Consider the following 22820-nt stretch of genomic DNA (forward strand, 5'->3'; position numbering starts at 1 on the left):
GACTGTTTATGTTCACAGCCAAATAACTTCCAGAGTGGGTCAGGTTCACCATTATACTGTTTTTTTTTCAAGCATAGTTCACTTTTTTCTTCCTTTACCACAATGTTCCTCACTATGTAAAGGATTCATGTTTAAAAGGAAAAACTCATATGCAATATACAAAAAAAGAAAAGATATATATAGGTTGTTTTTAAGAGTGTTTTGTAAATAAAGGCTTGAAACTTTTCTAACACAATATGTTTCTTGAGTGGTATTATATTTTTTTGTCATAATATATTTGTTAATGCTGGCAAAGTCTGAAGTGGTTCTCAAAGTGGGGTCCTGGAACTCCCCCAAGGACCCCTGGGGGTCCCCAGCTAAATATTTTAATAAAACGTCACAATAATTTTAACCACTTTATCCACTTATACATTCACATAGCTATTTTTGAAAATATTTTAAAAATATAAACACTTTTAGGAAGATTTCTCTTCTGGGGGTCCCGGGCCCGGCACAACAATAATTTCAGATGTGGTCCGTTGCCAAATACATAATCAATTTGGGGGTCCTTGACATGAAAAAGTTTGAGAACCACTGGTCTCTAGAGGAGCGGTTCTCAAACAGTGGTCCAAGGCCAGACTACAGATGGTTCATGGGAAAATTATTTAAGAGAAAAAATGTTCTAATAGGCGTAGTGTGAAAAGAAAAGCTAAGGCTAATCCACAAGCTCACAGCATAACATGTCAGCTTGTAGATCGGCTATTTCCGGCGTGTGACACTGTCGAGGAGATGTCAAATAAGTCATATTATTATATTAAGAGAACTCATAGTTTTAAATGATGAGGAGGATTTCTGAGATGTGAACATTTAAATATGACCTCTCCTCTCACAGCTGTCTCCTGCAACAGCTGAGGATATTTAGTGAGACTCACTCTGATCTCAGCTGTTCTCGTGTGCCATGTGTTGTCAAATACAGGAGGTATGAGTTAACCTGGGAAAGTATCTGGCATTTTCGATTTGAACCACTTTAACCATTATTTTATACTTTGGCTATTCAAAAATAGCAGATATACAAGCTCATAACGCGCCACTGAGTGCAGTGCTATGTATGAGCTTGTAGATCTGAAAAGGTTTCTGCTATTTTTGATATATATTTTTTTTAAATAGCAGATATACAAGCTCATAACGGGGCACAGAGCGCCGTGCTATGAGCTTGTAGATCTGCTATTTTTGAAAAATAATTTAAATGTGTGCAAATCTCTGAATATATATATATATATTTTAAGCGAACATTTGTAACTCAAATCTTCTGGGTGTCCCTGGAACTAAATATTTTGAGATGAGGGGTCCGCAGCCAATATAATACATAATTGGGTCAATTGGGTCAAAAGGTTTGATATACATATACACATTAAGAAACAAGCAGACAGCAGGCCACCTCATTTTATTTTATTTTTATTCTCTCTGTAGACATCACACCTGTACACAACCACCCCCCCCCCCCCCCCCACACACACACACACACACACACACACAACAACCTCACATAGATAGACCCCACCGACCGACCCACCGACCGGGGGAATAGAAAAATATAGATCGACACGACATGAAGGCTTTTGGAACAAGCATACTGTATACATTCAATCACAAGAAGACTTGTGTTTTCATTTCCCACAGACATTATTAATCACATTCAGTCATAAGAGTAAACAAGGCATTCAACTAGGGAAACTAGGGATGCAACGATATGGTAATTCCGAGGCGAACAATTTGGCCCGATACTGGTATTCATTTTGTTTGTGTTATTCATTCCCCTTTTTGTGCCAGGAAAACAAAATGAATCTTCATTATAGAAGGCCAGTGTGCCAGCCCCCTGGAGACAAAACAGTCTGCGTTCTTTGTTCTTTGGCTGGCCGTTTGATTATGTAGGCTACCAGACATTATAGGCCACTGTGTCTCAACCTCATGTCCGAGGACCACCACAGGGGTCCAAATTGGACCCTTACAGATCTGCAAAGAATTGGTAAAAACCCACAGTACAGTATCTGTACCCTCTCAGAGTTAAATGTACACTAAGGGATTTTAACAGTGCAATGTGGGGTTGAAGTAATAAAGTTTAGTTCAGTGATTCTCAAACGTTGTCATTTCAAGGACCCCCGGTTTGATATGCTTTTAGGCCACGGACCCCCTTTTGATAGGCATTTTTATCTCTGGGACCCCAAATCTATCTGCAACATCCTCAGTGTTGATTTAGAGAGTGTACAAATGGAACCAAATGGAACCATTTGGCTCCATCTGTACACTCTCTCAGAGTTACAGGCCCATCGGGGTCCATTTGGTTCCATTTGTAAACTATAACACATTGGTTCTCAAATTGGGGTCTGGGGACCCCCGGGGGGGGGGGGGGTTCCAGGGGGTCCCCAGGGTCCCCAGCAAAAGTAGTTAATATAGCGTCACAATCATTTTTAACCACTTCCATTTATATGTTGGCTATTCAAAAATAGCAGATGTTTAGCAGATTTTTCTTTTTTACATTAATCCTCTCTTCTGGGGGTCCCTGGCACAAAACCTTTTCAGAAGGGGGTCCCCGATCAAATACATATTAATTTGGGGGTCCTTGACATGAAAAGGTTATAGAACCACTGCTATAACATTTACACACCCGCAAGAGTCCATTTGGACCCTTGGGTGGTCCCCGATTGTTGAGAACCAGCGATGTAGACTACCAGCAGACAGCGTTAGCAGCAGGCCACCAGGAACAGCTGTTAATTAACGTGATTTAATTAACATGACTTCATTAACATGAATTAATTAACATTAAGGAAGAGCCAGTGTGTCAATGTGACATAATAACCATGACGTCCTCCTCACTCATGCTACGACACAAGAACACGTTTCTGAGTCATTCGATAGAGCCCTTATAAGTTATACGTAATTACAATGCAACTTGCACATTCTGTCCATGTTGTGGTGTTTACCACACTACGGCGACATTAAAGAGATATTTAAGTTTCAAACATTGTTTGGGTCATTTTAATGTCCACTTGGGTTTTTGTGTGCACCCCAGTTTTTAAGTTGCATGATTCAGTATTTGATAACTCCAGTTTAACCATGTTAGACTCATTGAAAACACCTGTCCCTGGTTCCAGTGACTGATATTGTCCTAATGCGTGAGGGGGCTGTGTTTTGTTTTTTCATAAACTGGTTTGGGAAAATGAAATAAATAAATAAATGAATAAATGTAAAAAGTTATTGAAAAAACACGCCCCCCCCCCCCCCCCCCATGCATTAGAAGAACAACGTCAGTCATCAGAACCTAGGACGGGTGTTTTCAATTAATCTAACATGGCTAAAATGGAGTTACAATGGGTTGATATACGAAGGGGGCGTGTCTGATAAAATGAATATCAAATATCTAAATGAAATGAAATTGAAATTGAATCAAGCAACTTAAAAGCTGTCTGGGGTGAAACACAAAAGCCAGTTTAGATGTTAAATGACCCCAAACATGTGCCCTTATCCCAAATATCCCTTTTATGCTCCGTCGCGTGACCGTGACATGCCAAGAACAGCCGAGAGTAGCGGACCTACAAGCTCACAACGCGTGGCCTATGCCATTGGTTCTCAAAGGGGGGTCTGGGGACCCCCAGGGGTCCTTGACAGGGTTCCAGGGAGTCCCCAGTAAAATTACGTCACAATCATTTTATCCACATTAACCATATTTTATACTTTGGCTATTCAAAAATAGCAGATATACAAGCTTGTAGATTTGTGCAAATCTTCTTTTTTTTAAGCAAACATTTTTACTCTAAATACATCATTTTGGGCACTGGCATACACAATGCGTTTGTGAGCTTGAAGGTCGAGCAAATCCTCGGTGCGCGACATAGTATGAATCAGGCTTTACTGTTGGTTGACGTACTGAGATGACACACATTAGTCAAAAATAGCAGATCTAAAAGTTCACAAGCTTGTGAGCTTGTAGACAGGCTATTTTTGGCAAAGAGATTTGGTGTAGACGGGGAAAAAACGGTCGAAGTACAGAGACAACTCAGGTCCAGTTTGCTAAGTCTACAGGGTTCAAGTGTTATAGCAACCTGTATTATAGTAGCCTATATGTATATTAGCTGTTTGAACTTGTAGGATTTGTGTCATGTTTCCAAATAAGGACGATTCCTTATTTCAAGGGACGGTTGGCAACCCTAGCACTAATGCTCACTATTTCTGTTCACACGCTGTGTCTCAGAAGTGGACGGTGGATGCTTCCAAACATGATTTACAAATAATGATAATAATAATTCCTCATTGGTGCAATAACAATGGCTTCTACAGTATTTCAGCATGCTAACTTCCCAGGACGAGAAAAGCTGTTGTTTCAATTACAGGGTCAGCCTGTAATAATCCTCATCGTGATGTCACTGGTAGACAGGTTTCTGAACTGTCCACAGCCCACCGATGAGACAGACAGAGTGAGCAGACGGAAATGCTGCCATCTTATGATGAGTATGCAGTAGGTGCAGTGGTTCTCAAAGTTGGTCCTTGAGGGGGTTCCAGGGGGTCCACAGCAAAATTAGTTGATATAGCATCAAAATCAATTGAACCACTTTAAACCTAAATGACATCTGCCATTTTCAAAAAAACTTGAAAAAAAATGACACATTTGGAATGTTTTTGAAACATTTTAACAACACAAATCTTATGGGGGTCCCTGGGCCTTGCCAACAAAAATATTTACGGGTGGGGGTCCATGGCCATATACATATTAATTTGGGAGTCCTTGACACAAAGAAGTTTGAGAACCACTGCATTCGTGGACCAATTATATGAATTTAAATAAATAATAATAAATGGGTGGCGTGTTCCTTAAAGCCTGATTCTACTTCACTTGGACAATGAATGCAGTGCACTGTAAAATAATGTCACCTCAATCACATCGATGCTTTTTGTAGTTTATATTTAAAATACCTGTGTGCAAATGTTTGGCAAAGTTACGTTTTGTATTATGTGCCATATAAGCTAAGAAATGCAACAAAAATAAAAGATTGGAAGATAGTTGTATAATTTCCACGCGTAGCTTGCTTTTTCCAGCTCTTCCATTCATTTGAACAATCATAAGAAATCATAACTGGAAGAAACAACACACTGTGTAAAATACATGGTAAACACTTGTCACATTGAAACGCCACAGAGTGGCGCACTGTGCTTATTAATATACAAACTTAACTAAATATATATCGTTGCTGTCGGGCAGAAACCTCTTACGGTATCTCCATATTTGAACTTTTTGTGTTTTTTTGTAAATTAAAGCCCTACTTAATCATCACAAAAGCATCACACAAAAGCATCAAAAGTAGCAGATTTTGAATTGGAATCCTGAAAAGTCACTGTTTTGTACATGGTCAGGTTTCCACCTGACAGAGACGATATGATATAATTAAACTAGGATTAATGGAATGCAATTGCAAAAAGCATCTCACATAACATGTGATTCATGTGCTAACAGTTGTCGCTTTCTACCAATACAAAAGGAAAATTAAAAGGCAAAAAGGTCAGATAAAAAAGGCAAAATGGTAAGGAAAAGGACATTTCCTCCTCAACCACTTAAGCCCTGGTTAAAAAAACTGCCCATGCGACGCATGTGAGCTTGTCGATCTGCTATTTTTTAATGGTTTTGAAAATGTTGGAACCATTTTTGAAAACATAGTGAGGCCCAGGTTTAAAGTGGTTAAAGGAGAATAGAATGTACTACTTTTTGTGTGTGTGTGTGTGTGTGTGTGTGTGTGTGTGTGTGTGTGTGTGTGTGTGTGTGTGTGTGTGTGTGTGTGTGTGTGTGTGTGTGTGTGTGTGTGTGTGTGTGTGATGCCAGGAGACAGACTTCAGTATTGATTATGACATTAAGGGGCCATGCAGAAAGTGTTTTTCTGAGCTGGCAATGCCATGTCTGCCATGCATTCCTATGGTAATATAAAGACCCGCTGGTGCGGCTCCTCTTCCCAGCGCCCCTGGGTGCTTCAAGCAGACAATAGTTCAACTTCTGGAGAGGAGCTCCGCTCATTTGATCCTTCTTGTCTGTGTCTGACAACCCGGTCATTTACGACCCGACGTTGAATCCATCACCACAACCATGAGAAGTCCACATTCACGTTGTTTCAGCCAAGCTATTTGTGCTAATAATTAGGTGTGTGAATCTTCTGCTATCTTACGATTCGATTCCAATTCTTGGGGTCACGATTCTATTACATTTTTTTTTTAAATTAAAAAACGATTCTCGATTCAGAAATCGATTCTCATTTAAAAAATGATTCCCAATCAGTTTTATCTATTTTCATTCACAACACTCATAATTGTTGTCATCTGGACTTAAACAACCAAGTGTAGCCTAGTTATTTCCAACAGCTCAAAACATTATATAATACCAGAGAGGGTCGCTTGTAAGAATTCTTGGCTTTGATGGTATCTTAGATTAGGTGTAGTGCTACTGTATTTGATGCAGAAACACAACATAATTGCCTTGATGCAAGTAACAGTTTCCCCTAAAGCCCTTGAATATGACTGAAGACATGTTAATGTTTACTGTGATTATGGTAAGCTTACATTTCCTATCACACACACCATACAGTAAGAAGTCCTGTAACTTTCACCTGCAATTCTTTTTTAAATGATTTCAATATATATATATATTTTTAATCAATTTTTGGAAATTGTGAATTGATTCTGAATCTTTGATAATAAGAATCGCGATTTTTACAAGATAATAACGCACATGACAGGATGTTGACGCACATAGCAACGGGTTGATCGGTTCAAACGTTGTGGGCATCAATAAACGCTGCGGGCGAGAACTCTGGACATGATATCCAAAGGAGAAAAAAATACACTTTCTGTGGCCCCTAATATGATATTAATATGACATTAATATGACATGAATACTTCCATCTCCACAACACTCCTTATAGGCACGGCTCATGGACCTGCTGGAGGAAACAATAGCAGATTGTCATTATAAAATACATTATATCGTTGCTGTCGGGCAGAAACCTCTTGTGTCCATATTTTATGGATATTTTGATCTGCTATTTTTGCTATTTTTGAATTTGAATCCTGAAAAGCAACAGTTTTCCACGAGACAGAGATGATATTTACGTTATGATATATGTTGGATGCTTCTGTTTATACAACGATGTTCAAAGCTACTTACTGTCTCTGGATCCAGGGTGACGCTTCTCAAAGGGGGCGGGGCTACGCCTCATTCTCTATGATCATCACCGGATTGGATGTACCTGAACAATAGAGCACAGAAGTCTGACATCACTGCCGCTAGAGCATTGGTTCTCAAAGTGGGGTCCGGGGACCCCCAGGGGTCCTTGGGGGGTGTTCCAGGGGGTCCCCAGCTAAATGTGTTCATATAGCATCACAATAATTATAACCACTTTAACCTTTTATACTTTGGCTATTCAAAAATAGCAGATATACAGTGCTATGAGCTTGTATATCTGCTAAATTTTTTTGATCGTGAACATTTTTGTAAAAGTATACATTAACCACTTAAGTCCTATTTTATACTTCGGTTATTTGAAAATAAAAATGTGTCTATCTGCTATTTATTTTCAAAAGGGTTTGATACATTTTGTACTTTTACCTTGCTACTGTAGGCATATTTTGATGCCACTACAACATTTTTGAATACAGGACTTTTATTTCACAAACATACTGTATTGTATTTCTACATTGTGGTATGCTACTTTAGTAAAATAAAATAAAATAAATAACACAGCTGTCCTGAAGATTCTAACCCTTACTATTTTATTATCATTATTTATTGAATTTCCTGTTTGTAACAACCAGAGAAACAGCTGTTTAGCTAATAGGCTAACAGGCTAACAGGCCCATGTCCTCTCACCCTTCTTGTCCTTGTCCTCTCCACTGTCACTCTCTGTCCAGGAGGGCGTGCTAGTGAGCAGTCTGCTCTGTGATTCCCTCAAGGGTTTGGCTGGGAATGGGTGGGTCTCCACTGTGCTGGGAGAATCATCATCACCATCATCATCATCATCATCATCATCATCATCATCATCATCATCATCATCTTCATCATCATCATCATCATCATCATCATCATCATCATCATCATCATAATCATCATCATCATCATCATGGTCGACTATGATTCTGCCAATATAATAACATCACAAAACCCGGTACGCCTTTTTTTTTTCTATTTGAAGTGCCGGATCTGCAGATCCAGTCCGGGTCTTCTTCCAAATACAAATAGCTAAATCACCTTGAAGATGATAATTTTTCTATAAATAAAATAAAAATGCTGTAAGCCTACCGGGTTTTGTTCTATATTGGCATTGTCAGCTTTAAGTGCATTTGTTTTTTGTGTTACAAGACTTACTTTGAGAGCAGTTTCAGAGTGTGCAATGTAAGTCAAGGAGGAGATTACTTTTGGAGTATTAATAATCTCTAATCAATTGAGCAACGGAGCTAAAGATATCTCACCATTTGGGACTAGTTATGACAAGTTAACTACACCAATGGTTCTCAATGTGGGGTCCGGGGACCCCCAGGGGTCCTTGGGGGGGGGTTCCAGGAGGTCCCCAGCTAAAGTAGTTAATGTAGCATCACAATCATTTTAACTATCTACAGTATTTATATGTTGGCTATTCAAAAATAGCAGATGTACAAGCTCACAGCGTGTCACTTTGTGCTGCGCTGCAAGCTTGTACATCTGCTATTTTTGAATCATTTTGAAAAAATATCGAAAACGTTCGGAAAAGTTTGAATAATTTAGATATTTCTTTTTACACACATCTTCTCTTCTGGGGGTCCCTGGCACAAAACCTTTTCAGATGGGGGTCCTCGGCCAAATATATCAATTTGGGGGTCCTTGACTTGAAAGAGTTTGAGAACCCAAACCTCTACCAAAGTGTCATTCATCTTTAACGTGCATACACGGCTCACCCATCAGATGGGTGCTGCTAGGTTGAATGTTGATTTTGACACAACATTTGGATTTAGTTTTCATCATAGTCTTTTGACGAAAATGCCACTTAGTTTAAGTCATATTTTAGTCATCTGAAATATTTTAGTTTTTGTCTAGTTTTAGTTGACTAAATATCATAACATTTTAGTCGACTAAATCTACAGTTGATTTAGTCGACTAAAATGTATTTCGGCGGTGCCTTGATGGCGTCGTAATGGCTGATTTTACACTTGGTTGCATGCTGAAAATAACAGCATTGTGAGCTTGTAGATCTGCTATATTATTCAAAAGATTTTTACTCATTTTGAAAATTAGAAAATGGGACATTTCTGCATAATGAGTACTTTTTACTTTTGGTACTTCTTTAAGTACATTTCAATGCCAGTACTTTTGTACTTTTACTCAAGCAAATTCAGAATACCGAACTTTTACTTGTAGAGTATGTTTGCATTGTGGTATTGATACTTTTTACGTAAAGCTAGGTTAGGTAAAAAAATAAACGATTTTAGCAGCCTCTGCTTGTCACTACCGTCATTGCAGGTCTATTGCTGAGTCCTACATTACCCAGAATTCCATTTGTTTTCACCGGAAGGCGGAAGCGTTTCAAAAAGCATTCTTTTAATTGTTTTATACTATACGGATCGTTTCTCTTAGCCAGTGGAGCTTTAGTTACCGTGAGCTGTGCTTTCTTTTGCTGTTGTTTTTCCATCTTCAAATCCTATAATACCATAAAAACAGCGTGAGATTCCTTTGTGTTAATAGCGTGCTAGTTCCTGGCCAAACAGGAAACCGGTGCGTTTCCGTTTCCGGCAGGAAGGGCGCCCCACCACCGTTTCAATAGAAAATATGTTTATAAAAGATAGCTTTAAAGGGATTGTTGGCAACATTAAGCCTAAATTTGAAAAATATCTCTATATATATATTTTGCATTTTTTCCCCTCTATCAGCCACTATATAATGATGCTGGGGTGTTTTCCTGCATTGAAACACATTCCTCTTTCTGAAATATTTCCCTACTGTTTATGTTTGTGGCGGGCCGTAAATTAACGCACGCATGTGCGCATCCGTGCGCGTCCGTGTCCGTGTGAACTTTTTACTTTCGGTTTTAAAATGCTCTCAAACTTCGTTTTTGAGGCACATAATTTACTTTTCAGATAGCGTTTGGATAGAATTTAGTTGTTTAACTTCATATATGTGGTCAATTTGTCATGAAAGAGCCTATTTAAAAATAAAAATTCAGAGAACCGGCAGGGGCGGGCAGTTCCGCGAATTGTATCCGAATAAAGTAACCTATATTCGGCATGGCCCGTTTTGAAGTCTCCTTAACTCTATGGAAGTCCTCCGTGCGTCACCCCCTGGTGGTCGGGGAAACGAACTGCTGGAGTTTTTTTCTTTGTTTGTCTCTGAATCGCCTACAATCCCTTTAAGTGAAAAGGGGAGTACTTCTTCTGCCACTGACAGCAGCTTATCTCACCTCTTGCTAGCAGGGTTGTGGCTGATAGGAGATGTTGGTTGTTCTGGGTCCTGGTTGACCAGGCAGGTGGGGAAGGAGCATCCATCACCCAGACTGCAAACACACACACACACACGCACACACACACGCACACGCGCACACACACACACACACACACACACACACACACACACACACACACACACACACACACACACACACACACACACACACACACAGTGATTTTATGAATGCCACATTTTTTTTAAAGGTTTCATGACGTTCAGTTTTACGACACATTAAAAGTCTTTGTCATGGTCCTTCAAACGTGTATAGAAAGTTCTAACAAAAAATTCCACTCCATTGATCCATGGCAGGTGTTTTTCTCTCACATTTCTAAAGCCTTTTCAACTGCAATGAAAAAATAAATCTTTGCCTGCGGGTGTCGCTGGTGAGGGATTTTGCCTGTCAATCATCGCCTCTGCTCCGCCCCCCCCCCCAAAGGAAAGGATAGGGGAGGGGCGAGGAGGAGAGTGGGCGGGATTAATCGGCTGTGACCTCACTGTCAAAGGGCCAAGCTCAGATTACTTTTCAGCCTAATTATTCAGAAAACCCCAGACCACAGAAAATCCACTGAATGTTCAAAGTTCAGATTTTTTGGGTGTAATTGAGGTCATAAAACCCCCAAAAAAACATAAAAAAAAGTGAAAATGAATGTCATAGATATTTTTAACCATAAGCCTAAAGCCGAAAAAGAGCAGGGGCCTGTTCCTCAAAAGGTGAATTAGAGCTAAAGCCTGGTTTTAACCCCTATCCTGGCTTAATTTAGCCAGGATTAGGGCTGAATCGGTTCCTAGAAAGCTGAATTATCTTGAAGATTAGTTTAGCCAGTTCACCCTGGCTAAGTTTAGCCATGACCCGATTCCACGAAAGAGAATTTAAGCAAGCCTACCTTAGTTACCATGGCAATTTAGCTGTGAAGTTAGCCTGGTCAGGAGCAGCCAAGCTTACTTAATCCAGTGCCTTGTTCTTCAAGTTCTTCAAGTTTTTCCACAGTTAATTCAAAACATGTGTTTGTATATGGACTCATTTTAATGACCCTGCATTCAAATAAAATGAAATAAATACAATAAGATATAATCAAATTAATTATATTACTGAAATAGTGTGTGACCATGAATCATAATCATAATTGTTTCACAATGACTCATGTGATATGTAATTGTCACTCTGTTATAGTTAACACTATAGTTCATCTTGTTGTTAGATGTTTGATAATATATTACCATTTTTTAAAAAAGATTATAAAAAATGTCTGACATATATATATATATATATATATATATATATATATATATATATATATATATATATATATATATATATATATATATATATATATATATATATATACATATATATATATATATATATATATATATATATATATAAAATTATAGTTACGGGTTTAAAGGAGCCTCTTTGTAAGTCAATGAGGAGCATATTTTAAATGATCAATTTCTAGTCAATGGAGAAATTTTTTTTTATTTCTTGTCCACCTTTGGAGTTACATCATGATGGCAAGGTAACTACACAACCCAAACCTCTACCAAAGTGGTCTTGCAAATGTGGGGTTATTTATTGCGTGTCTCGTCCTGTCCCGTCCCCCCCGCTCATCCCGTCACGCCCCCCGTCGTGGTCAACCGTCCCCCCCGCCCCGTCCCGTCCTGTCCCGTCCCGTTGCGGCCCCCGTCGCAGTACACCGTCCCCGTCCCCGTCCCGTTGCCCGTCCGTCTCAAACACACACACACACACACACACACACACACACACACACACACACACACACACACACACACACACACACACACACACACACACACACTCACTCTGTGTGTGCTTGCAATACTTTGCCACGCTTTCTCCCTGGATCTATTTATTGCGGTCGCGTTTCCTTTCTTGCTTAAATACATTTTACTTCCTTGTATGATTTCATGAGCTGCTGCAGTGCCGCTATTCAGCCACAGAGAAGAACGCTGCTCTGGGTTTGGACTCCGTGATTGGTCAAGTTCAAGGATTCTGCTATCGACTTTCATGGTCTTTTATAGAAATACTTGAAGCCTGGCTTCATTATCCTGGCTCGACACAGCCTGGCTTGACAAGGCCTAGCTCAACAAAGTCGCTCCTTTTCAGCCTGGCTTGGCGTTCCAGGAACCGAATAAACCAGGCTATACGGACCCGACTTTGTCAAGCCTGGATTTGACTTAAATCCAGGCTTATTTAATTCACCTTTCGAGGAACAGGCCCCAGATCTATAAGCCCCAGCGTGCCGCGTTGTGAGCTTATAGATCAGCTATTTTTCGTTGCGCGACACCAGCACGCAACTAAGTGTAAATGAAACTCTATAACTCTTATCCCTAAAATAATTTCTAAAGGTTTAATCAGAAGCCTAACTCCAACCGGAATCTTTTTCTAATTGTGTCTAAAAAATTATTCAACCATAAAACAACCATTTCTCTTGTGAAAACCAGGAAAATAGCCTTCGCATGTGTATTTATCATATTCTACTATACAGACATTTGGTCCTCACAAGTATAGTACACGCTCGCACACACACGCACACACACACACATGCACGCACGCACGCACGCACGCACGCACGCACGTACGCACGCACGCACGCACGCACGCACGCACACAAATATATGTATATTTGTGCAGAGAAACTGTTACTTTCACTCCTTTGCATTTGGGCCAAATGTTAAGAAAAGGGACATTTTTAATCTGCACACACACACACACACACACACACATTTATGAGGCGATCCATAAATGTAACATTCAATTTAAGAAAAATTGTAGCAGATCTACAAGCGACACGTTGTGAGCTTGTACATCGACTATTTTCACTACTAAATAGGGCTTAGCCACTTAAACTGCTATATTCAGCTAAGGCCACAATAACAGAAAACTAAAAATACACTAGTATAGAGCCCTGAGGGACTCCGGTCAACCATGAAGGGTTTAAGTGGTTAATTCATCATGTATTTTGGTACGTTTGGGTCCCGGCGAGAGGCACCACATTTATCTTTTGGGTCTCAGCTGAAAAGGTTTAGGAATCGATGATCTGGCCTACAGCTGTACCCTAGCTCTGTCTCCTAGGAGGGCTTCACATTCTCCTCTGTCTGAGAGTGGGTGTGTGTATGTGTGTGTGTGTGTGTGTGTGTGGGTGTGTAATCTAGGCCAAGTGTAACCCTCCGTCCTCCTTACTGATGGTCTTGCAGTCAGTCTGTCTGTCTGTCTGTCTGTCTGTCTGTCTGTCTGTCTGTCTGTCTGTCTGCGGTCCACCCGAGCGCCCATTATTAGATATTTTTTATATTATTATATAATATAATATTATATCAATGTTATATTGTCAATAAAATGTTGATGTCGAAGACGAGAGATAATGAGTCACACTCACCTGGAGAAGACAGGAATAGGCCAGTATCTGACCTCGTCACCAAACACCTGCCGGACGTTCTTACTGAGGCCCAAGCTGAAGCCGTTCTTATCGGTGCCGTGACGGAACACTGGCGAGCGCACCGCCTCTGTGGGGAGACATGACATGAGCAGGGGTCCCAAAGACCCCTCAGCTGAGACTGAGAGAGAGATGAAGCAGGGACCCCCCACTACATATGTATAAAATAGTGTAAACCTTTTCATAGATTTCATAGATAGCTTCATGGACTACTTGTTTGACTTGTTTGACCGATCTACAAGCGCACATAACGCCTCACGCTGCAAGGCTGTTTTTGGCTAAGGTTCTCCTAGGGTTCATGTGATTAATGTAAAAAGATTATCCTATCACACAAAGATTTGGCGGGCCCTCTGTAGTAACCCTGAGGACTGAGGCTGTTCGGCTGGAGTATGCAGCTACTGTACCTTAACACTCTGTTCTAAATGATGGTGTCATTTGCACACACACACACACACACACACACACACACACACACACACACACACACACACACACACACACACACACACACACACACACACACACACACAGTGATTTTATGAAGCCAAAAGCCGAAAAAGAGCAGCGTGATGCGTCGTGAGCTTATAGATCAGCTATTTTCCGTTGCACGACACCAGCACGCAACTAAGTGTAAATCAAACTCTATAACTCTTATCCCTAAAATAATTTCTAAAGGTTTAATCAGAAGCCTAACCCCAACCAGAATCTTTTTCTTTTCTAACACACACACACACACACACACACACACACACACACACACACACACACACACACACACACACACACACACACACACACACACACACACACACACACACACACACACACACACACACACACACACACACACACACACACACACACACAGCCCCCGTACCCAGTGTGGATCTGTTCTTGCAGACCAGCCAGCAGTGGTAGGCGAACAGCGACGCCAGACTGACAGAGAACATGGAGGCAGCGAAGAACAGGAACATGATGTGGAACTTGGCCTGGGTGTCTGGTAGTCCGTTCTGCAACCACCAATCAACACACAGCTCGTTGGGCACCGACTCATTAGTAATGAAGAGACAAACCATTCAATACAAAGCCAGTCAGCTACTGTACCAACTTGGCTTCCCTCTTTTGGGCTATGTTACTATAGGTGGAAGATTTAGTCAGCACTAGGGGTGGGACGATATATCGATATCGTGATATATCGCGATACTTCCTCCCGTTTTTTTTGTATACGTTTTTTTTCCGACTGTATTTGTGTGATGATGATTTTGAACTGTTTGGTGCTATTGTATGTGTTTATGAATTGAATACAAGGACTATCGTGATATATCGTTGGTGAAATTTCATGCAATATATCGTGATATCGCAATAAATCGAATATCGTGATATTATTGTTATCGAGGGCCTAATATCGCCACAGCTATCGTATCGTGAGATACCCATATCGTCCCACCCCTACTTAGCACTGAGATTCCATGTTCAAATCCCTGTCCTTCTATTGTTCATTACTTTTCAACTTCACTGACTGACGGCTAACACAAAAGAACGCTTCAACAGTACGAAGAGACATATGATGTGAGTGGCTGAGAGATGGTGTAGTGGTCTAAAGGTTGGACTCTCAGCACAGAGATTCCATGTTCAAATCTCAGTACTTCTATGGTTACATCTCCTCTGAGTCAATGAGAGATGGTGCAGTGGTCTAAAGATCTGACTCTCAGCACAAAGGTTCCATGTTAAAATCCCAGTCGTCCCATACTTCAATGTTGTAATACTTTGACATTTTCAAGGCCAAAATACAAAAAAGCAAGTCAAAAACACAAAGAGACATGTGAAGGGGGTGGCTGAGAGATGGTGTGGTGGTCTAAAGCTCGGACTTTTAGCACAGAGGTTCCATGTTCAAATCCCAGTCATCCCATACTTCAAAGTTATAGTACTTTGACATTTTCAAGGCCAAAATACAAAAAAGCAAGTCAAAAACACAAAGAGACATGCGAGGGACATGGCTGAGAGACAGTGTGGTGGTCTAAAGGTCGGACTCTCAGCACAGAGGTTCCATGTTCAAACCCCAGTCGTCCCATACTTCAAAGTTGTAGTAGTTTGAAAATTTCAAGGCCAAAATACAAAAAAGCTAATTAAAAACACAAAGAGACATGTGAAGGGAGTGGCTGAGAGATGGTACACTGGTCTAAAGGTCGGACTCTCAGCACAGAGGTTCAATTTTCAAATCCCAGTCGTCCCATCCTTTAAAGTTGTAGTACTTTGACATTTTCAAGGCCAAAATACAAAAAAGCAAGTCAAAAGCACTAGAAGACACCTGCTGGGCGCCCAAAGTTGCGTTGGCGCAGTGGTGTGGTGCACTTGATCGGTTGCCTCTGCTACAGACAGTTCGCAGGTTCAAGTCCCATGCCATCAACATACTGGAGGACCATCGCGTCCCTCCCCTGTTTCCTGATAGTTAAAGGTGGGTGGTTATGTCTGAAAGAACTCTGCCCAGCTAAGGTTTTACAGAGAGACATTTCAAGTTTTGCGAACCACCTACCACCCTGGCATCTGGACATCACACACGCCTCAAGTGAAAAAACACATTACCTAGTTGCAACATTGCCAGTGATTTTTGAGTTTACACTGACTTTTGGAAAGTCATACAATGGAATATTATTCTTCACCGCGATCATCCATTCCGTATATATGGGCAGCTGAATGAGTTGAGGTGTCTTTCTGTAAAACCTCAGCTGGGCAGAGTTCTTTCAGACATAACCCCCCACCTTTAACTATCAGGAAACAGGGGAGGGACACAGTCCCCCCGATGGTCCTCCAGTACATTGATGGCATGGGACTTGAACCTGCGAACTGTCTGTAGCAGAGGCAACCGATCAAGCGCACCACACCACTGGGCCAACGCACCTTTGGGCCCTCAGCAGGTGTCTTCTAGTGCTTTTGACTGGCTTTTTTGTATTTTGGCTTTGAAAATTTCAAAGTACTACAACATTGAAGAATGGGATGACTGGGATTTGAACATGGAACCTCTGCTGGGACTCTGATCACTATCCCACTATACCATCTCTCACTGACTCAAAGCAGCTAAATGGGTACACTGTCACGTCAGGTTGCAAGTTGTAGGGAATGCAGGGAGCTTGTTGTTGAAAAAAGACACCATTAGCCGTCTGTCGGTGTCAGCTCTCAGGTACATCCAGCAACTGGTCAGTAGATGAAGCCAGCATAAGAGATGTGGGAAAATATGACAGTTGAGTCTTCTTTCACCATATTCTTAACAAGTGGGTGAGTGCATTTGTGGTGTAAACAAAGAGAGAACAGTAAAGGCAGGGCAGGATTAACCTTTTGTGGTGCCTGCTGATAGCTTGGGGTGAAGGGTGTTGCCGTCGCATATTTCAGCAACCCCCGGACAGTACTTTGGCGCCGTTACTTGCAATAGTAAAGTTTCCTTTTGGCCAGGCATCTGTGACAGGGATGTCTTATTCCTGTCACAGGCACAGCTGTACCTGAGCAAACGAGCAGGCCCTACTAGCTCAGGGCTAGAAAAAACGGCACTCATGCAAGAGGGCTGGTTTCAAATCCGGAGTAGAACAGAAAAGTTACAGCTTTAAAAATGCTGGAGTATTTCAGACATAACTCCCACCGTTATTTCTTAGGAAACAGGGGGAGGGAGGTCCCTCCCGATGGTACTCTGTGTACCTTGATGACATGGGACTTGAACCTGCAAACTGTCTGTAGCAGAGGCAACCGATCAAGCACACCACACCATTGCGCCAAGGCACCTTTGGGCCCTCAGCAGGTGTCTTCTAGTGCTTTTGAGTTGTTCTTTTGTATTTTATTCTTGAAAATGTCAAAGTGCACCAGCATTGAATTATAGGAGGAATGGGACTTGAACACAGAACCTCCATACTGATAGTCTAATCATTAGACCACTACACCATCAGTCAGACACTCTTTTGAAGTGTTCTTTTGTATGTTAGCCTTCAGTTAGTAAAGTTGAAACACTCCAGCATTAAACTATAGGAGGACTGGGATTTGAACATGCAATCTCTGTGCTGTGAGTCTGATCACTAGCCTAACGCACCATCACTCAGTCACTCGTAGTACTTTTAAACCGTTGTTTTGTATGTTAGCCTTAAAGGAGAATTTTGGACTAAAGTTTTCTTACCTTTTCTATGACGTTATGATATCTTAGGATGAATGGTACAGTAGAAACATTTCATAACTCCACCCCTGAGCCGCCACAGCTTAAAAGGTGCGCGGATAGGCCTTAGGTTAGATCACATATTTTAATAGCTTTTTTTTTTTTTTCAATTGGTGAGATCTGATGTTCATAGTGACAGAACACTGTCCCCAAAAAAAAAAAAAAAAAAAAAAAAAAGTCTGTTTTTTTTTTGCATAGTGTTCAGTCACTATGAACGTCAGATCTCACCAAAAAAAACAAAAAAAAAAACTATTAAAATATGTGATCTAACCTAAGGCCTATCCGCGCACGCATGAAATACTCCAACATTAAGTATAGGAGGACTGGGATTTGAACATGCAATCTCTGTACTGAGAGTCTCATCATTAGACCACAACACCATTTCTCAGTCACTCACAGCAGATATCTCTTAGTATTCTTGAAGCTTTCTTCTTTATGTTAGCCTTCAGTTTGTTAGCCTTCAGTTGGTTAAGTTGAAAAGCAATGAACTATAGAAAGATTGGGATTTGAACATGGAATCTTTATGCTGAGAGTCTGATCATTAGACCACTCTGTAACCTTCCTGTTCTACACCAGATTTTTTTTTTTTACCGGCTGAACTTTTTACCACTTAGCTAATAGAGCCTGCGTGCTTGCTCACAGGATATATAGAATTTTGTCATTCAGACAGTATCACTTGTCGGGTCAAAGGAGACACAGGATGTAAATGTCCCAATAGAAGAACAGGGAAACCAAATACAACCACCACAATTGTATACGTTATATTGCATTAACATACTCTACCATACAGTTTGGACAAAATAACACTAAAATCATAAAAAATATATATTATAAAGTGCATTTAAAAATACCACATCTGTAACACAATAATGCGCATAATAATATTATTGTCAGAGTTCAGTTCAGTTTGGTTTTGTGCTTCAGGGCCAAAAGGAAAATTAAAGACAGAATGCCAACAGGAACATTTTATACCATACTATAATTAAGTATTTCATGTAAACAAAGCCTGCTTACCGTCCAAAACATAATGAAGTACTGAAGGTCGGTAGCGGTGATGAACAGACAGTAGACCAGAGCATAGGCCAGGAACAGCATAAAGAACTTATAGTTAGAGAATCCTACACAGTTGTTTACCCTGAAACCAAACAAACAACAAGCATTCAGCAGTGGTTGAAGAAGTACTCAGTTTTTACTTAAAGTAAAGGTAAGTGATATTTTTGGGTTAAAACAAAAAGTATTTTGTTAAAATGTTAAAGCTCTATATTGTGAAAGTAATCATTGCTATCTAGTGTTTGTTTAGTTGCAGGGGTCTCTGCATCTCTCCAGCTCTTCGATAAACAGAAAATACGTTGTCAGGCGGGTGGCCAATCTTCAGCTAATCAGGAGAAAGTAGTTCAAAATGTGTCTGCTTATTTCTTTGTGTCATCACTCCCAATTTCACTTGTGCCCTGTGTGAGTTCTCTCTCCTGATTGGATGACATTGGAATCCCAGCCTGAAATACTGGAGGGACGGTGAGACCCCTGTTACTGAGTAAACACAGTTTCAGTTTCATTTCCAATTTTATCCAATCAGGATAGAGAACTCAATCAGGATATAGATTAAACAAGTGAAATTTGAAGTGATGACACTAAGAAATGAGCAGGCAAAATTGGAACTGGAACACTATAAAAATTAAGCTTAAAAATTGGTACTTTCTCCTGATTGGCTGAGATTTTGACACCTACAGGAAAATGTATTTTCTGTTTATTAAAGAGCTGGAGAGACGGGGAGACTCCTGTTACTGAACAAACACTCTATAGCAATGATTACTATCAGAATATAGTGCTTTAACCTTTTAACAAAATACCAAAAATATCACTTACCCTACCTTTAACAAAAACTAAAACCACTTACCCTACCTTATAGTAAAATTAGCAATACCACAATAAAAAACTGTAAAAGTACTATTTAGAGCTACTCTGCCTTCAGTATTAAAATGTTCTGTGTCACCTCCAGAGTCGGTGCGCGTGTAGATTCACCCATTTTCAACCTAGTTTTTTGCTCTCTCTCCCTGGGAAATAGGCTAATAATTACAAAATAATCACATACTAACTGTCCAATTTAATGTAAAAATCGGTTATTTGGAAATCGATGAGATGTTTTCAAAATGATATAAACAACCCAATACACAATAAAAAAATAAAGCTTACATTTTAATTGGGTGTGGGGGGCGGTAAGGGTCCTGGATATTGTATACTGGCATGTGGTACAACAGAATAGATCATTGAATTGATTTAGGCTAGTATCAGCTCAATGGACTTGCGGTTAGAGTGTCCACCCTGAGTTTAGGAGGTTGGGGTTCAATTCCTACCAAAGCCTATGAAAATGGGACCCAATTCCTCCCTGCGTGGCACTCAGCCAAAAGTTTGCAGGAGGCCCTTTTTGACCAAAATGCTGCAAACCAAACATCACGCACATACACATTATCTCTATAGTCAAGTGATCAAGGCGGATCCGTCTGATTTTTCATATTCCATCCTGATTGGCGAATTCCGAACATTACTGGCCCACAATAACCTACCTGTGCACCGAGGAGCACCTTTTCTAGTTGTATGTCTGTTCATAAGGTAATTGTTTATCCCCCAATATCATGGAGGCTGATTTGACCTTCTAGACCAGGGGTCTTCAACGTTTTTCTGGGCAAGGACCCCATAGCTGAGAGAAAATTATGTTGCAGCTCTTTTTCCCTCTGCACCAAACCTCTTTGCCGAAAAGGGCCGATCTACAGGCTCTCAACGCCTCGCAGCGCGAGGCTTTGTGAGCTTGTAGGTCGGCTATTTTTGTCTAGCCTAATGTTCCCCTCAGAATACGGATGCTAGGGTCCAAGAGGGTAATGTAAAAGAAATATCCTATCACACAAAGATTTGGTGGCCCCCCTCTAGTGACTCTGAAGACCCTTGTTCTAGAAAATACGTCTCCAAAAATGTAGTTACTGCACTTTGGATTTGTAGAGCAGTATTTCTATTCCAATTCAATTTCTAAAGATTAAGAAATAATTTATATCTGCTTGTCTCTAATTCTGTTTGATCTTTCTCGTCTAATCATTTTAGTGTCCGTCTGTCATCTGTCTGTTTGTTTGTTAGTTAGCCGTTTTCGAGTCAAAAAAAACATTTCCCAGCCATATCTGGGTTGTTTTTTTCTGATTCATGAAGAAGGACATACGGTACCAGGGACAGTGGTGATCCATCTTCAGGATGCATCTGTAAGGGGAGGAGGGTAAAGAGCGATGTCACCGCGCTGTCTGCCACACGGCCAGAGAAATGACAAATGGACTGTGTTGTGGAGAGTGTAGGTGACGGCTGTGGAACCTTACTTATCACACACTGAACAATGGTGGCATCGATCAGGCTTCAGCAGTAGACAGTGGTCACAGAAGCGGATTGCTGAGGAGAGAGACCAGACCGTCCAATTACCTTCTCCCCTTTACCATAATATCCCTTTTTCCCCCCATAAATGAATGCCCTACTTCATCGTACAAGAGTGGCGCACAAAAAATAGACGATAATGAACAGTTTTGGACATACAAGGTTTTCACCTGACAGCAACACAATACTAAAAAGATTTGCACATGCATTTGCTTCATACTTGGGGGCTGTCACATCTGCTGTTACATCGTACACATGCATGTACGACGTAACAGTAAAATGTTTTGATACTTTTGTGTGACGCTGTGGTATGATCAAGTAGGGTATCAATTTACGAAAAAAACACAACAAGTTAGAAAAAGGAGATAAGAGGTTTCTGCCCGACAGCAACGGTATGTGTATTATTTTCATGTTGCCATATTTGGTAACCGTTTTAGAAAAGCAATAAGCCATGTGAGGACGAAGTTGTTTTGGAATGACTCAGAACTCAGTTCTGCGCTCTGAACAAAGTTGGGACATGGGTTGCTTCAGTATTAAAATGTGTCACCTCAAGAGTTGGTGCGTGTGTAGATGTGAGAGGACCACTTCACCCATTTTCAACCTATTAGTGTTTATCAACGATGGCAGAGCAGTCCCCCAGAGGGCCTACAGAGAAGTTCTGGGGGCGCTGGAAGAAATGTTTTTTTTAAAGGGGGGCGCTGAAGTGCTCTTGGGGTTGGGCAGTTTAATATCATGTCAGTATCATGTGACATGATACTGACATGATACTGTCAGTACCATGGTCACACACACACACACACACACACACACACACACACACACACACACACACAGTCTCATTTCTGTTTACTCTGTCTGTGTCTCAGAGGAGGGCCGCGGGCAGCTCAGAAAACTGCCTACCAGTGACATCATCGGTAGGATGTTTTGGTCATTTCAAACAAGATTTCAATTATGTATTTATTTTTGTTTTTAATGCAAGAACAGTAGCTTTTCAGCATACTAACTTTCCAGGAAGAGAAAGTCTGTGGTTTCTATTAGCTTGGAATCCCCATCAATGATGTCATTGGTAGGTAGGTTTCGGAACTGTCCACAGCCCTCCAATGAGAGTGAGTAGACAGAAATGGTGCCATCTTATAATGAGCATTAGTGAAGACATCAAATGGGTGAAGTGCTCCTTTGAACCCTAGTTAACAGCAACGTTTGAGTACAGGTCACCTCCAGAGTTGGTGCGTGTGTAAATGTTATGGTAACACTTTTGTACGGGTCACCTCCAGAGTTGGTGCGT

At 40.7% G+C, this 22820-nt stretch overlaps 3 protein-coding genes across 6 annotated transcripts in view; 2 read left to right on the forward strand and 1 right to left on the reverse strand.

Moving 5' to 3' along the window:
* Positions 1 to 22820, forward strand: part of fgf20b (fibroblast growth factor 20b) — a gene marked incomplete at its 5' end in the record, with an annotated part of 338476 nt that overhangs the window by 257006 nt on the left and 58650 nt on the right. The gene's annotated exons all lie outside the window — the stretch shown is intronic.
* mtmr7a (myotubularin related protein 7a) overlaps positions 1 to 22820 on the forward strand; it is a 123910-nt gene that overhangs the window by 43718 nt on the left and 57372 nt on the right. The window lies entirely within an intron of this gene.
* The window catches only part of zdhhc2 (zDHHC palmitoyltransferase 2), a 36083-nt gene continuing 18988 nt past the window's right edge, over positions 5726 to 22820 (reverse strand). The window contains exons 5-14 of one of the 4 annotated variants that reach the window (XR_013932240.1): positions 21484 to 21553; positions 21338 to 21370; positions 19145 to 19265; positions 14816 to 14948; positions 13882 to 14008; positions 10440 to 10532; positions 7883 to 7998; positions 7181 to 7262; positions 6624 to 6956; positions 5726 to 6581 (exon numbers count right to left, since the gene is read on the reverse strand). Coding sequence is in view for 2 of the 4 variants with exons in the window: in XM_080416069.1 (XP_080272195.1) it covers positions 7222 to 7262; positions 7883 to 7998; positions 10440 to 10532; positions 13882 to 14008; positions 14816 to 14948; positions 19145 to 19265; positions 21338 to 21370; positions 21484 to 21553 (734 nt within the window). In the remaining 2 variants the exon portion in view is untranslated. Of the gene's footprint in view, positions 6957 to 7178; positions 7263 to 7882; positions 7999 to 10439; positions 10533 to 13881; positions 14009 to 14815; positions 14949 to 19144; positions 19266 to 21337; positions 21371 to 21483; positions 21554 to 22820 lie in introns of those variants that run through there. The other 3 variants (XM_080416069.1, XM_080416068.1, XR_013932241.1) reach the window with 3 other exon arrangements.

This window comes from Gymnoscopelus braueri (genome assembly GCF_963280865.1).
Source record: "Gymnoscopelus braueri genome assembly, chromosome: 20".
Lineage (NCBI taxonomy): Eukaryota > Metazoa > Chordata > Actinopteri > Myctophiformes > Myctophidae > Gymnoscopelus > Gymnoscopelus braueri.